Source organism: Geospiza fortis, unplaced genomic scaffold (genome assembly GCF_000277835.1).
Source record: "Geospiza fortis unplaced genomic scaffold, GeoFor_1.0 scaffold85, whole genome shotgun sequence".
NCBI lineage: Eukaryota > Metazoa > Chordata > Aves > Passeriformes > Thraupidae > Geospiza > Geospiza fortis.
The window spans coordinates 1814227-1827995 of record NW_005054358.1 but is presented as its reverse complement, the minus strand read 5'-3'; the positions used below and the strand labels follow the sequence as shown (position 1 = coordinate 1827995).

The 13769-nt window shown below is 48.4% G+C and overlaps 1 protein-coding gene across 1 annotated transcript in view; it reads left to right on the top strand.

Annotated features, from left to right (window-relative positions):
- The window catches only part of LOC102035864 (ectonucleoside triphosphate diphosphohydrolase 2-like), a 12670-nt gene extending 7134 nt beyond the window's left edge, over positions 1-5536 (top strand). Inside the window, exons 6-9 of the mRNA XM_005423798.1 lie at positions 1155-1500; positions 2869-2964; positions 3968-4099; positions 5309-5536. Of these exons, the coding sequence (XP_005423855.1) occupies positions 1155-1500; positions 2869-2964; positions 3968-4099; positions 5309-5536 (802 nt within the window). The remainder of the gene's footprint in view (positions 1-1154; positions 1501-2868; positions 2965-3967; positions 4100-5308) is intronic.
- The last annotated feature ends 8233 nt before the right edge of the window (positions 5537-13769 follow it).

Below are 13769 nucleotides of genomic sequence, written 5' to 3'. Positions count from 1 at the left end.
GTGAGTGTGAGTGTGTCTGCTGTCTGTGCTCTTGCAGGTGAGTGTGAGTGTGTCTGCTGTCTGTGCTCCTGCAGGTGAGTGTGAGGGTGAGTGTCTGCTGTGCTCCTCCAGGTGAGGGTGAGTGTGAGTGTGTGCTCTCTGTGCTCATCCAGGTGAGTGTCAGTGTGAGTGTCTGCTCTCTCTGCTCCTCCAAGTGAGTGTGAGTGTCAGCTCAGAGGCACAACACCACCAAATGGCAGCTGCGCAAGGTGTGGAATTGGGCAAAGTGTTGATCACTTTAAAGTCAATCCCTCTTTAGTAGAGGCTGTTTGCATATATTAGAAAAACCCAGTGCATTTGTAAAGCAGATGCACAGGCCCCAGTTCAAGGGTTTCCTACTTACAGGTTCTATTTGGCTCCCACTTAACACACAAGCAAAAAATTGCTCTTCAGAGGTGTCAACATCACCTTCAGGGTGAGGAGAGGCAAGGCTTGCCTTGGCTCCTAGGAACTGATCCTCCATCCTAGAATGGGAGCACCCAGGGACCAACTGGGACCTTCCATTTGGGGTATTTCCTTTGCTGACTTTAACCCTGAAGCATCTTTAAAAGAGCAATATTTCATTTTGAAAACATGCCACTGTTTTGGTTCTTCCAAACTTTATTTCACTTGGGAATGGGGGGAAGGAAAAGAGTGGTATAGGATAATACAAACTCAAGAATCCTCATCAAAACTGTGTTTTTCAGGAATTAACTGCTCCTTGCCCATTCACTTTCCTCCCTATAAACACCACTTGCTCTTATTTAAGACCTGAATGTCACACATTGGACACCAACTTCACCACAGTTAGAGTGCTAAATTGCTAGAGATAAGAACCGCTGATTCTTGTGGGTCTGAACCATCTGGAAGGCAGATCAGAACAGCCTCCTTCTTGCAACTAGAAAGAGCACAGGATGCATGAAATTGTATTTGTGCTCTAAGGGAGGGTGGTAGGGCTGGGACTCATCACTTCTCAGCAGGTCCAGTCACTGGCCCTGAGCTCAGCTGGGACCTGCCTGGGCCTCATGGTTGACTCAAGATTTGCCATGAGATTTGGCAAAGCTTTCACAGCCTCCCTGCTTGATCTCAGCACTGTGGTGCTTGGGGAAAGCTGTTCCTAACCATGTTACATTCTGTCTTCCGTGTGAAGCCTTGGGATGCCAATGTCCTCTCTTGCTCCTCTTTGTTTTATTCTGCCTCCAGGATCAGAGAAGTGCTAAAACTGTGTCCAATCCCTGCTGGCCCCTCACCTACTCCCAGGAGGTGCAGTGGCAATCAGTGCATACTGGGCCTTGTGCTGCCACTGATGACACACGGGACATCCCTGGCCCCAAGGAGGTCTTCAACATCACGGGCTCCAGCAACCCCAGAGCCTGCATGAACCTCATGCAAAGCCTGCTCAACTCTTCCTCCTCCTCCTCCTGCAGCTTCTTCAAGCCCTCCGTCAGCAGTGGTCTCAAGCCCCCTCAGACCAAGCTTCTGGTGAGTTCTCATTTTCACTGGGGTAAGTAACTGGTATGAGGAACCCATGAAATGGGACCAGTTTGACCATTAATCAATATAGTGGGAACATCCAGACCATGACACTCCTGCCCTCTCCCCCTCATTGCCACACAGCTGTTCAAACATGGACCACTGGCTTCCCACAGGGACTGGGGGGAGCTTTTTCCATCTATGTCTCTTCAGTGTCTGCTGCTGAGACCAACTCTAGGGCTCCATGGAGCCAGCAGGGATGGGACAGTCAGGAGCTGAGTGCTGAGCAGGAGCCAGCAGGGATGGGACAGTCAGGAGCTGAGTGCTGAGCAGCTCTTCTCACACCAGGTCTGTGGTAAAGCTGGAGATCCTCTGCCCCTCTCTTACAAACTTCTGGTCATGCTGCACCACAAGCACCTTTCTGCCTGAGAACCTGGGTTTAGTGGCCAAAGTCATTGGATTGTTAAGCCAGGAGTAGCTCAAGATCCTAGGACAAGCTGAGGGCATTTCCAGGGAGGGTAACTGGAAATTTCCCCAGCTCCCTGCTCCTGAGTCTCCCATGGACATGGTGCTGAGGAGCATTGGGATCATCTCCTAGTTCTCAGCACTGGTGAGGTTACACCATGAATATTGTGCTCAGTTTTGGGCAAGAAGGACACTGAGGGGCTGTAGAATGTCCAGGGAAGGGAACAGAGCTGGGGAAGGGGCTGGAGCCCCAGGAGAGGCTGAGGGAGCTGGAAATGGGCTCAGCCTGGAGAAAAGGAGGCTCAGAGGGGACCTTGTGGCTCTGCACAACTCCTGACAGGAGGGGACAGCCAGGGGGGTCGGCTCTGCTCCCAGGGAACAGGGACAGGAGCAGAGGGAATGGCCTCAGGCTGTGCTAGAAGAAGTTTAGACTGGATATTAGGGAAAATTCCTTCACCAAGAGGGTTGTCGGTGCTCCTCATGGGCTGCCCAGGGCAGTGGTGGAATCACCATCCTTGGAAGGATTTAAAGGCTGTGCAGAACGTGGCACTTGGGGACATTGTTTAGTGGTGGGCTTGGCAGTGCTGGGTTAATGGTTAAACTTGATTTCAGACATCTTCTGCAACCAATATGATTTTTTGATTCTATGACCAGTCTACTTATCCAGGCAGGGCCAGGAAGGCTGCTGGGTGCTGCTGCTGCTGGGAACAGAGCTGTTTCCATCTCCAGACAGCAACAGCTCTGCTCATGTCCCTTGAGCCCTTCCAAGGCACTGGAACCAACCCTGCACACCAAGGGCACCCTGGCAATGCTCAGCCACTGCCCCTCACTTCCCCAGGGGCACTTTCTGGTGTGCAGGGCAAGGACACAAGGCACAGTCCCACCTGATGATTATTTCTGCTGCTCTTGTAGGTGGTTTCTGAGGCCATGGACTTCCTGAGAGGAACTGCACCTTCTCCTGACTTGGGTCAGGCTGTCCAGAGGCTGTGTGGGATGTCTGTCAAAGAGGTAACTGTGGAGTAACTTGGGGTGTGGGGAGGGGGGGAAGCAAGGAACAGTTTGCTGCAAAAGCCCTCAGGGCTCAGACTGACAGAACTGTAACTTACTGGCTCCCTCAGGGAAAAATTTGGATTTATCTGGATTTTGTGGGTTTGGGTTTTTTTGTGGGGCTTTTCTTTGGGTTTTTGTTTTTGGTTTTTTTTTTGGTTTTTTTTTTTTTACTTTGAGGAAACAGGCTCCACTTATTTTCCTTCCTCTCAAATCCCAGCTGCTGCTGGTAACACCTGGACCTAATTAAATGAAAAGCCACAAATGCCTTTTACAGTCTTTTAAGGAGTAAACAAGAAGGTTGTCTACTCACTCCTGCACATTACCTTGGTCTTTCTGTTATCCTTCTGTCCTTAAGTGCAAGGGACATGTCCACTCAGACGTGCTCCAGGGTTGCTCCCATTTCACCTGGGCCCATGGAGCCCAAGCCAGAGGGAGTTTGTCACTTCTTTCCCTGAGTTGGTGGTTATGAGGTCACCCTCATTTGCATTTACACTGATGGAGCATCCACAGTGACATTCAAATGGGACAATTTCTCCAGGGTTTGTTAATGAGCCATAAGCAGTCCCCTAAGCATTCTCTTCTGGAAGGAGGAGAAAGATCCCAATGTTCCAGTTGGGAGAAAGGCTGCAGCATCAGCTCAACCTAATTAGAGAGCAGGGAATCAATCCTACCAAGCAATTCACCAGCAAGGCAACCTGGCTGTCAGTCCTGCTGCTCTTGGATCTGGCTTAGTCAGATGGGAACAAAGTAACAGATGACATGGATTTCTACCCCACAGCCGAGTGAGTGCCGGAAATGTGGTTTCAGTCTGCACAGGACACAAACCCCTCCTACAGTCCCAGTCACTTTCAGAACAGGAAAGGAGAGGATGTAGCAGGCCTGAAATTCAGCTGTTGAGTATTTACTTCTTTTCTTTTTCTCCCCCATCTTCTTTTTTTTTTTGTTCTGGAAATGGCACCAGCTGATTAGGGAGTCCCAAGCAAGCCTGGATACACTTGTTGATTACTGCACTGTGTCTGCCTTCATCTTCCATCTCAGCACAAGAGGATACACACTTGACTTTGACCAGCCTGCCTGGACTGCATTCCAGAAGGTCAGTCCCTGCAGCACAGTGCTCCCAGTGACCAGGAGGGCTGGTTCCAGCACAGCCAACCTGCTCCCACACTGACAGGCCCTAACCAGCTGGGCTTCTCCAGCAGGACAGTTTTGTAAAATGGATTCACAGTTGTGACGAACAAGAAAACCAGTGTCAAAGAGCCAGAGGTTAGACTTCTCCTCTCTGAAAAACACATGGGTCAAAAATCTTCTCTGGATCAGCACAATCTTTAGAAATCTGTGTTGACAGGGAAGGAAGTACAGCTTGATCTCCACTTAATGCTAAAGACAAGCTGCTGGTAACATTTCCTGAGCCAAAAGGTGCTTCCCTACCTTTCCGCAATCACCTTCGTACTCGTGAAGGTTGGTAAATACCTTTTCATCATAGAATCCTAGACTGGTTTTGGACTGGAAGGAAATGTAAAGCTTTTCTCATTCCACCCCTGCCATGGGCAGGGACACCTTCCACTGTCCCATGTTGCTCCAAGCCCCATCCAGCCTGGCCTTGGGCACTGCCAGGGATGCAGGGGTAGCCACAGCTTCTCTGTGCCAAGGCCCTACCACCCTCCCAGAGAAGAATTTCTTCCTAATGTCTAATAATCTAACCTAATCTCTAATAAAGGTCTGAAATTGCTCCAGGATCTGGAGGCCCTAAGGACAGGGAGATTTGATTCCCTTCACAAAAGAAAAGAAAGCCTGTTCCCAGACCTCTTCACAACTGACAATCACAGCCATGGTCCCACTGAGCAGGGCCAAGTAATGACCATCAGAAAAGGCAAGGTAATGAGGTAGGTTCAGGACACCCAGGGAGCCTGGAAAGACAGAGACAAGCAACCTAAACCATCGGTGTGAGGTTCAGCCAGGGCCAGAGAGACAACTATCCACAATGCAGACTTGAGATCCACCAGAACAACCCATCAGTAAGCAGAGAACAGCACTCCCCTACAGCACAGCTCAGGAGAGAGGGGACTGCCCAGGCCAGAGCTTACATGGAGCGCCCATGCCCGTGGGCAGAGGTGTGGGTGGAAATGCCATTAAGGCCTGTTGGTGTTCTCAGGGCACTCAGAGTGGGAGAGCTCCTCACTGCAAGCCAAATCCTTGGATCAGTCTCAGATAATGCATACAAAGCCTTGAGCCTATGCACAGAAACACAACTGGGGTCCAGGCCGTCTCCTTCTTTTCTGACCTCTCCTTTTTATTTCAACAGATGGGTGACAGATCATCTGGCTGGACTCTGGGGTACCTGCTGAGCCTGACCAGCAGCATCCCCCAGGACAGCCCAAGCTTCCTCAAGGGCATCGAGCCGGGGGTCTGGTCCTTGCTCCTGATCCTCTTCGTGGTGCTGCTCATGGGCTCCTTCCTGCGCATCTCGTACCGAGTGATGGCCAAGGAGAGCAGCTCCAGCCACAGGAACAGCAGCGTTTTCGATGACTGATGGCTTTCTGTGACTCAAGACTTGTCAGAGCACAGTTAACAGGGTCCAGACAGAAATCACACTGGAGGATGCAAGTGATTTTCCTGCAGGGCTCCCAGCAACTTGCTGGTACTTGCACTGCTGTACGTTGAGACAATGGAGCCTGCTCCACAGGAAGTCTGTGATTCCTGGTGGATGGTAAGCTATTCATTCTCCAAACAAGAACAGCCTGCATGGCTCTTCCTTGGGCTACAGCTGGGATTACTCATGTCAGACATGAAATGATGCCTCTGAGCAGGCAGGCCCTGAGCTGCTGTGAAGCTAATACTGTATAATCCTGTCAAATCAGAAGAGGTGGTGTCTGAAAAATGTGCTCTGTCCTCTTCTGTGGCCTCTTGAGAGATGATACCTGCAGTATTGCCATTAGTAAAGACTGGAGGGGCATTAAAACACTGTCAGAATATAAGAGCCAACTGCTTCCCTGTTCTAGGGAAAATGCAGGTGTTTTCTGCCTGATCTGTCTGTGCTTTCATGTCAGTGATGATGGCCACATGCCCCTTCCAATGAACGCTCCTTGCTGACCAGGAATCCTTCAAAACCAATCCTTCTTAGTCTTGGCCTCTACAAAATGTGCAGAGGATCAAAGGAGAAAGAGAAACAAAGGGCACAGATGCACAGCTGAGTTTTTGTCTCTCAGCTGAGTCACGGCCACACAGGGTTAAAATTGCCAATTTAAACTCTTTAGCAAGGACTCAAATGAACACATTTAATTTCACATTTGCTAAAGCTGGGCTCACACTGGGCTGAGGTTCACCTGTTTGCTCATTTGCACTGACCTGCTTCTCTTGCTGACTCTGGAAGTGTCTCAGCTGACACTGCCCTTTAGACCAGAGCAGACTCAGGAACAGAAGCTTTCTTAATTGTCACTTTCATATTTCACCATGACCAGAGTTACTTTATGATCTAATAATCAGGATTCCCCTGAATGACCTGGCAGTCATTCCAGCTCCTCTGGTCTGTTCTGCACACCTGAAAGATGAGGTGCTGTGCAAATTCTGAGTTACTGTGAAGAAAAGGGATCGATTCACAAGCACTGTCCTTTGACTAAGGCATTTAGAGCTCTCTTCTCAACTGCTTCAGAGACTTAAAACACACAGACTGTTAAGAGCCTCAGGGACAAGTGTCTCTAAGGCTTTTCAGACCACTTTAAACAGAAATGTAAATGCTCACAGATGCAGTGGTGAGCCTTGCAGGATTTTTAAAGCTACCATGGCACCTAAATCCTTTCAAATCTGATTATTCGTCCCTTGTGCTCCCAACTGATAATATAGGACACACACACCCCATAATATTGGGGTATTCATGCATTTTCAGGCCAATTAATGAAGGTTTGGAACCTGCCAGTCAAGTTTAGAGGGCTGTGGAAACAGACTTAAGCTTCATATTCATTTCTTTGAGTTGCACGTTAGATATTTTTAATTGTATCATGTCATTAAAGATGTTTTAATAGACTGTGTTATTCTTGGCAAGAGATCAAAGCAGGGGGGTTATTGTGAACACAGAGTGTTTCAGGGAGCAGGATGGGGGTGCTGCTGCTGCCTCTACTTGAGAGCTGTTTTGCTGTGTCCTTTTGGGGTACACAATGAGAACCCCTGAAGGCACTTTCTTTCCAGTGAAAGAAAAAGATTTCAGATAACCTGACTGCTGGGATTTAGTTGATGAGAGACATGCCTACACCTTTTGATGTGTTCTTTGCTCAAACCATCTGAAGAAGGTAGGAGGCATGCAGGCAAGATGGCATAGAAAAAATAAAGAGGTTATCATGGAGTCAGCAATGTCAGGGAAATTCCTGAGACTTCATTCATCCTGCACCTGGAAATGCAAAATGGAAACAGAGCTCTGGCTCGGTGACCTGACAGCATAGGGGTGAGTTCTGGGATTCCTGGCTCAGATTTGGAACCTGCTGAGGAAGAATCCCACCACTGTCAGAAATGGAAAGAAGGCAGTGAGATGCCAGGAACTCCTGGACTCCAGGTGCTCTGGCCTGTCAGTCACTGCACCTTCTTGAACTGGAATAGATCACAGGGTCCAAGAGAAAAGGATGTCAGCCAGACCTTCCCCAAGCTCTTGTTTAGAAGCTTTGGGACTTCCACATAGATAATAAGTGAGTAATTAGGCAATGAGCTCAGAGTGGCCTCCTGACACTTCACTTTTGCCTTCCACATGCCACTGAATTAAATCCCTGCCCCTTGAGCAACCCTGACAATGAACACTGCTCTGCCATGAAGAAAACCACCACCACTTCTTTTTCTGACAGATAAAAACATTTATACATGTTTTTACTAGATGATAAGATAGATTGGGATTTTTAAACTGGTGTTCTGGTAATAAAAAAAGGCATAAAATAACAAAATGGGGACCCATGAGAAGAAAGGAGACTAATACTGGTAACATATTCCTTCCTCCCAGCTCTCTGTAGAGCAGGTTGTTCATGTCAGCCCCATAATAAGTTTGCAGAATAAATCTCCAGATTGCCTGGACAGCCGAAATCTACTTAAAAGGATATTCTAGATGAACTCACTCACTTTGAAACAAAGATGCTTGCAGGCCTTTAGGTACAATTCAACTGTGGAAATTATAAATAATGAGGATTTTCTAACTGTCTGTAAATTCTTTATGTTTATATACAGGGCCCTCGCTTCTCACTCAGGCTGAACCATGGCAGAGATCTTCTGACAGATAATAAAGTCTGCTCATGTGCAACTGCAGTTCTGCTGCTGTCAGCAGATACCAGTAAGAAAGAAATAAAAGTATTAGATAAAAAAAATTGACACCAGAAAGGACTTTCTCTATTTTGGCTTCAGACACACAACAGGGTGACTGATCTGCTCCTGGCTATTAGGGCTGTCATTTAGGCATCCAAAAGCACCATGGATTCTCAACCAGTACATCCCATCTGAGTTGTCCCAGTGAATTCCCATGAATATTGAGGGAAATACTTTGTTGCCTGCACTTCCCCTCTGCAGTACCCACAGGGCCTGAGTTGTTTCTTTCTTCCCATTCTGACATACTCAGGCTCCCTGTGGTAGGAGAGACCCAAGCCTTGGAATCCAGAATCTCCTGTGGAGAAAACCCAGCAGAAGATGAGAGGAATGCCTTTCATGGATGGCTGCATTTAGTATATTTTCGTGTTGTTCTTCTACCCTGCCTCTGATCCTGTATCTGAGTGTCTTTCCAGAGAAGCAAGCAGCCATATGATGTTTATATCCTACCTCCTGGACTGTCACTCCTACTTCAAGAGCTAATTCTGAACACACTGAAGAAAAACAGGCCTGAAGGAATACTGGGATCAGAAAACAAATTTTGCAATTTTTGCAAATTTTGCCACAGCTTTCTTAATATAAAGTCCTCTCACAATGCCATCAAACTCAGGTAAGTCCCAGTGGTTTGGAGTTTTCTAAGTGCAGACATCAGTGTACATGGAGGTGCCCAGGTTCCCCCCATGTGCGATGCTCACAGCCCTCCTGCAGTGGGATGCTGTCAGATCTCTGTTCAGGTCACACAAACACAGAACAGGAACTGCTGCAGCAGTAGTGTGCAATGCCAGGGATCAGGCACGAGAGGGAGGCTGGCAGAGCACCCCTTAAAGCCTGAGGAAATCTCTGACACAGCCAGCAGCTTCTCCCACCACCAATGACATCACTTAGCAAGGAGGCTTCTCCAGGAACACCTCGGGGATGCAGGGAAAAGACACTGCAGTATGGGAACTCTCTGTGTGGAGTGTGAAAGCCACTCTGACCAGGGATTTAAGAAGCCATGGCACTGGAAAAAGTCCCCTATGCAGGGAGACAGGCACTAGCACGGAATATGGATGAAGGCTGTTTTGTAAACAAGAGAGAGAAAGAATAATCTCTACCAGGAAGAGAAATGCCGTGAGAATGAAGAGGAGGTTTGAGAGAGACAGAGTAATGACAAAATCAACTTTTGTGTGAAGGAAAGCTTATTTTTGTTCACAGCAGAGGTATCACCATATGTGCACCTCATGACCAAATTAGTCACCACTTTCTTGGTGGAAAGTCTCAGGAGAAACAGATCCTCCATGTGGAAGAAGGCAACAACTATCAGGCTTATCACTGGACAAGGAACAGCAGCAGAGCTGTGGAACCTTCATGGGAACAATGTTCAAAGTCCACACGTTTCAAACATGAAAGAGATGTAAATGGCCAATTAATGCCAAACATTACACAAAGTAAAAACTGGTTTAGCATTACCTTGTCTCACAGTATCACAGAAAATGTGAAACAGTCCTCGAGTGAAAGCTCTGAAGGGACAGACTCACGGCCCTGTGAATGGAGTTACTCAGTGGGAATCATCAAACCAAATGGAAGGAGCTCTTCTTCTACTCCAATTGTAGTTAAACCACAGGACTCACCAGGATAGGAGGCTGTTTATGCCAAAAGTTTACATAGCTGCAAAAGGTGATTAGATAAACTCATAATAACCCATTGGGGCTATTGAACAAAAAGTTACTTGCTTGTGGCTAAAGAATTGCCCCAACCACCTGCCACATCCATATCTGTTTGCCCTGTTCCTCTTTGGTAACTGCTGCAGAGCATTAGAGACAAGACACTGGCCTAGGTGGGTCTGTGGCTTGATCCCGTTCAGTTATTCTGATTTCCCTTAGGCACAAATCCCACAACTGCACCTCTCACTCACTGGTCTCTGGAAGCAGCCTCTCACCTCCATAACTTCAATAGCACAGCAGCAGTAATTTCTGGAAAACAAGACTGTTTATCCTTAGAAGTAACAACCAGAACAAGAGAACACCTGCACATACCCACGTCTCACTTCAGTGTTACCATGAACCTGGAACAACCCCAACACCAAAAACCCTCTGGTTCTGGAGGCAGCTCCCACCCACACTCATCCTCCAGAGTGCCTCCCTTAACTCAGGGCTTCAGGTTTTTACCTACAGGAACAGGATTAGTTCTGTGATTCCTGTCTGGGCTGCTGCCAGCCCCAGGTAGAGGCTCAGTTCAGATCCTGTTTCAGACACAGGCTGCAATCTCACTGGTTAAGCACCAAGAGAGGAATGACAGTGGCTGTGTGCCTGCCTGCTGAGGGGAGGGATCAGCTCTGTACACACACACACAACACTTGTTCAGTAAAAGGGGAAGGTAATATGCAAAAGTGAAAAGAAAGTCCCTCCCCACTCTGTCCAAACCAGTTGTGTTTACAGTAAAATCTGTTTCCAAGCAAAAGGCAATACAGGTAGTTACAAAACCAAAACAATTGCAATAAAAAGTTTTTAAAAACTCTAGTATCTAATTCAGCAAAACAGAAATGCGATTTCCAACTTGTTTTAACTTCCCTGTGTGTCTCTCTGTGGGTTATACCAAGAGTTTTTAGCCATGGAATACTGCCCTGATGTTTTCTAGGACCCCTCTTACCACATTAATTTATGCAGCACTTACAGATGGGATCTGCCCCTAAACGAGGTGAGACCTCCCTGCTTGTCACTTGCAGCAGAGTTTGAGATCTTTCAAAGTAATCAAATACCAGCTGAGACAGATGTCTGCAATGGAAACACAACGTGGGAGCCACAAACATCCCACCTCACTGCTGTTCCTTTCTCTGCCCTCCCAGCTTGCAAGCTGCAGCCTCTCCACTAAACCAAGGCACACTAGAAATGCACTTCAGCATTTGGCTCAGGCAGGACCATGGAATGTGCAGCTTTTTGTCCCAGAGTTTGCCTCACACTCAGTATTCCATGCAGAGGCTCACCCTGGGAGGAATGCTCCATGTGAGCCAGGGTTCTGGCACAGACCTGCCATGGCACTTGCCAGCTCACCCCTTGGCACACACTAATTAATGCTGGCCTGCCACAGCCTTAGAAACACCAGGGCTGACATGGTCAGCAGCTCCAGCAGCTCTCCATGGAGATTCCTCACTGTGCTCCTTCTCAGAGGAAAGTACTGGCATTTTACTTCAATTTAAAAATTGAAAAATATTTAAGATAGAATTGTCCTTTTCCATGGATGTGCAGGTAGCTAAGAAAAGAAATATTCACTGACTGGGCTAAAATTGGCAAAAAATTAACATTGCACAAATAATTTGAAATGCCTCCTCCTTAGACATTCAGGTGGCTGAATCTCCTGGTGAAACTTCTAGAAGCTCAGAGAGCAAAGCTGAGCTGTTCCATAGGGTCCTACCCCTGCCCCACTGGGTTCTGCAGACAGGTATGGGAGCCTTAACCAAGCAGAGCATTTCCACTCTCACACTCCCTCTGGGAATGCTGGGGGTGGCAACAATTGCTCACTGCACACATTACAGAGCAGCTTCCCAAACATGAAAGGCAGTGCAGGCTGGAGTAGAGGCTGTGGGAAGCACAAAGGCTCGGGATTGCTCACACAGTGAGGACATGGATGGCACTAATGCACAGGCCTTTGCTTTCTGGCCCTGGCTGAAAAACCCCCAATTCTGTGCCTGTGTTAAATACAGCAGCACTTGTAGCAGACAACCTCCCCCAAGCCCTGCAGAGGCTCCCCCACTCCATCTCAGGGCAGGTTTTCCAGGGTTTCCCGAGCACACGTGCCTCTGAATGTTGTGCTGAGCACACTTGAAGAGAATCGATGCTGAATGTGCCTCCCCAGACAGCACCACACAGGCAGCACACTCCACATTCCCTGGTTTTAATCAGAAAGAAGCCTGGATTCTTTTTGTACATTACTCTGGAGATGGCATCACATCCTGCAGGAAAAGCTGTCTTGACTGATTAGCACAGCCTTGTGTGAAACCTTGAGCAAGTCTTATCCAGATTCATCCTGGCTGCCTTTAGTACCTAAATGATGCTGCAGTTTTTGGAATTGGTCACCTCAGACACCATCACAGAGAACAGAAAGGTGATGTCAGAGGACTGCTCCGAATGAGCCGAACCATCCCTTTCCACTGATTCCAGTGTGAACACTATTTAATCAATGCCTGTAATTAGCAGGATAAATCTGGACCCTAATGGCTCTGCATTACTCAGCTATCTGAGGCAAAGGGAGCTGCATGAACCTCCTGCATTCTGGCTGTGGATGTGAGGGATGAGCTGTGTGTGTCTCACAGACACCTCAGCAGACACAGGCCTGTCCCAGGACCCTCTCAGTCACTCCTGATGCCCTGGGGCTGCTCCAAGTGTTCCTGGACTCCTTCCAACACCTCTGCAGGAATATGTTGTTTATATGCCAGATATATCGACCATCATAATCTTTGTATTAAGCCGACTACCAGAGGCCATTCAGCCTCCAGCCAAAGCCTTCACGGGGCTTCTATATCCTGCCACCTCCTCCTCACCTGACCCAGGCACAGGATTGGATTATTGTTATCCAGGCACAGATTCCAGGATGTGTACGAGCTGTTTGTGTGTCACACAGAGCTGGCCTGTGTCAGCAGAATTGAGGTCGTGGCTGCATTTGCCTCAGCCCACTCCACGGCAAGGCAGCTCCCTGCCTTGGGAGCTCCATTAGGAGCCTCTTTCAAGTTTTTGGTCCAGTATGAAACAAGAAGAGATGCTGGGACTTGTAGACCGAGCTGGCATCACAATGAATACATACAACCATAAAAAGATTCTGCTGAAACAATAATCAAATATGCTTAATAAAACTGTGACCAATGGATGCACTGTCTGGGCAAGAATGTGCTCACAAAGCTGGGAGGTAGAATAAAGGACAAGGAAAGGCAAGGCTGCTATTTCTCCAACACGGGCTGTCTGGCTGCCTCATGACACAGCTGCAGCACCCACACACAGCCCAGGATGGAGGTGCCCATGTGGGGAAGCCTTCATAAGTAAGCAATGTCTACCTCAAATCCCCTTGCAGGCAGGAGGCCCTCACTGGGGCCTTCCCCTCACCTCACTGGGGCCTCTACAGAGCTGCCATTGTAAGGTGCAGAGCAGCCCTAAGCCCTCACAGCCCCTCACAGCAGCCAGACTCCCCAAACCTCCACACTCCCCTCACAGCTGCCAGGATACCCCTCTGCCCTCAGCTCTCTCACTGCTCCCCATGCCCCCAAACTCCTCAAGCCCTCACAATTCCCTCACAGCCCTTACAGCGCCCCCCAAGCCCTCACAGATCCTCAAGCCCCCACAGTCTTCTCACAGCTGCCAGACCCCCTTGAGCCTTTAGGGTCCCCCGAGCCCTCACAGGAGCCAGGCTCCCTCAGAGCCCCTCTCAGCCTCACCCTGCCCTCACACCGCCCGCCCCAGCCCCTT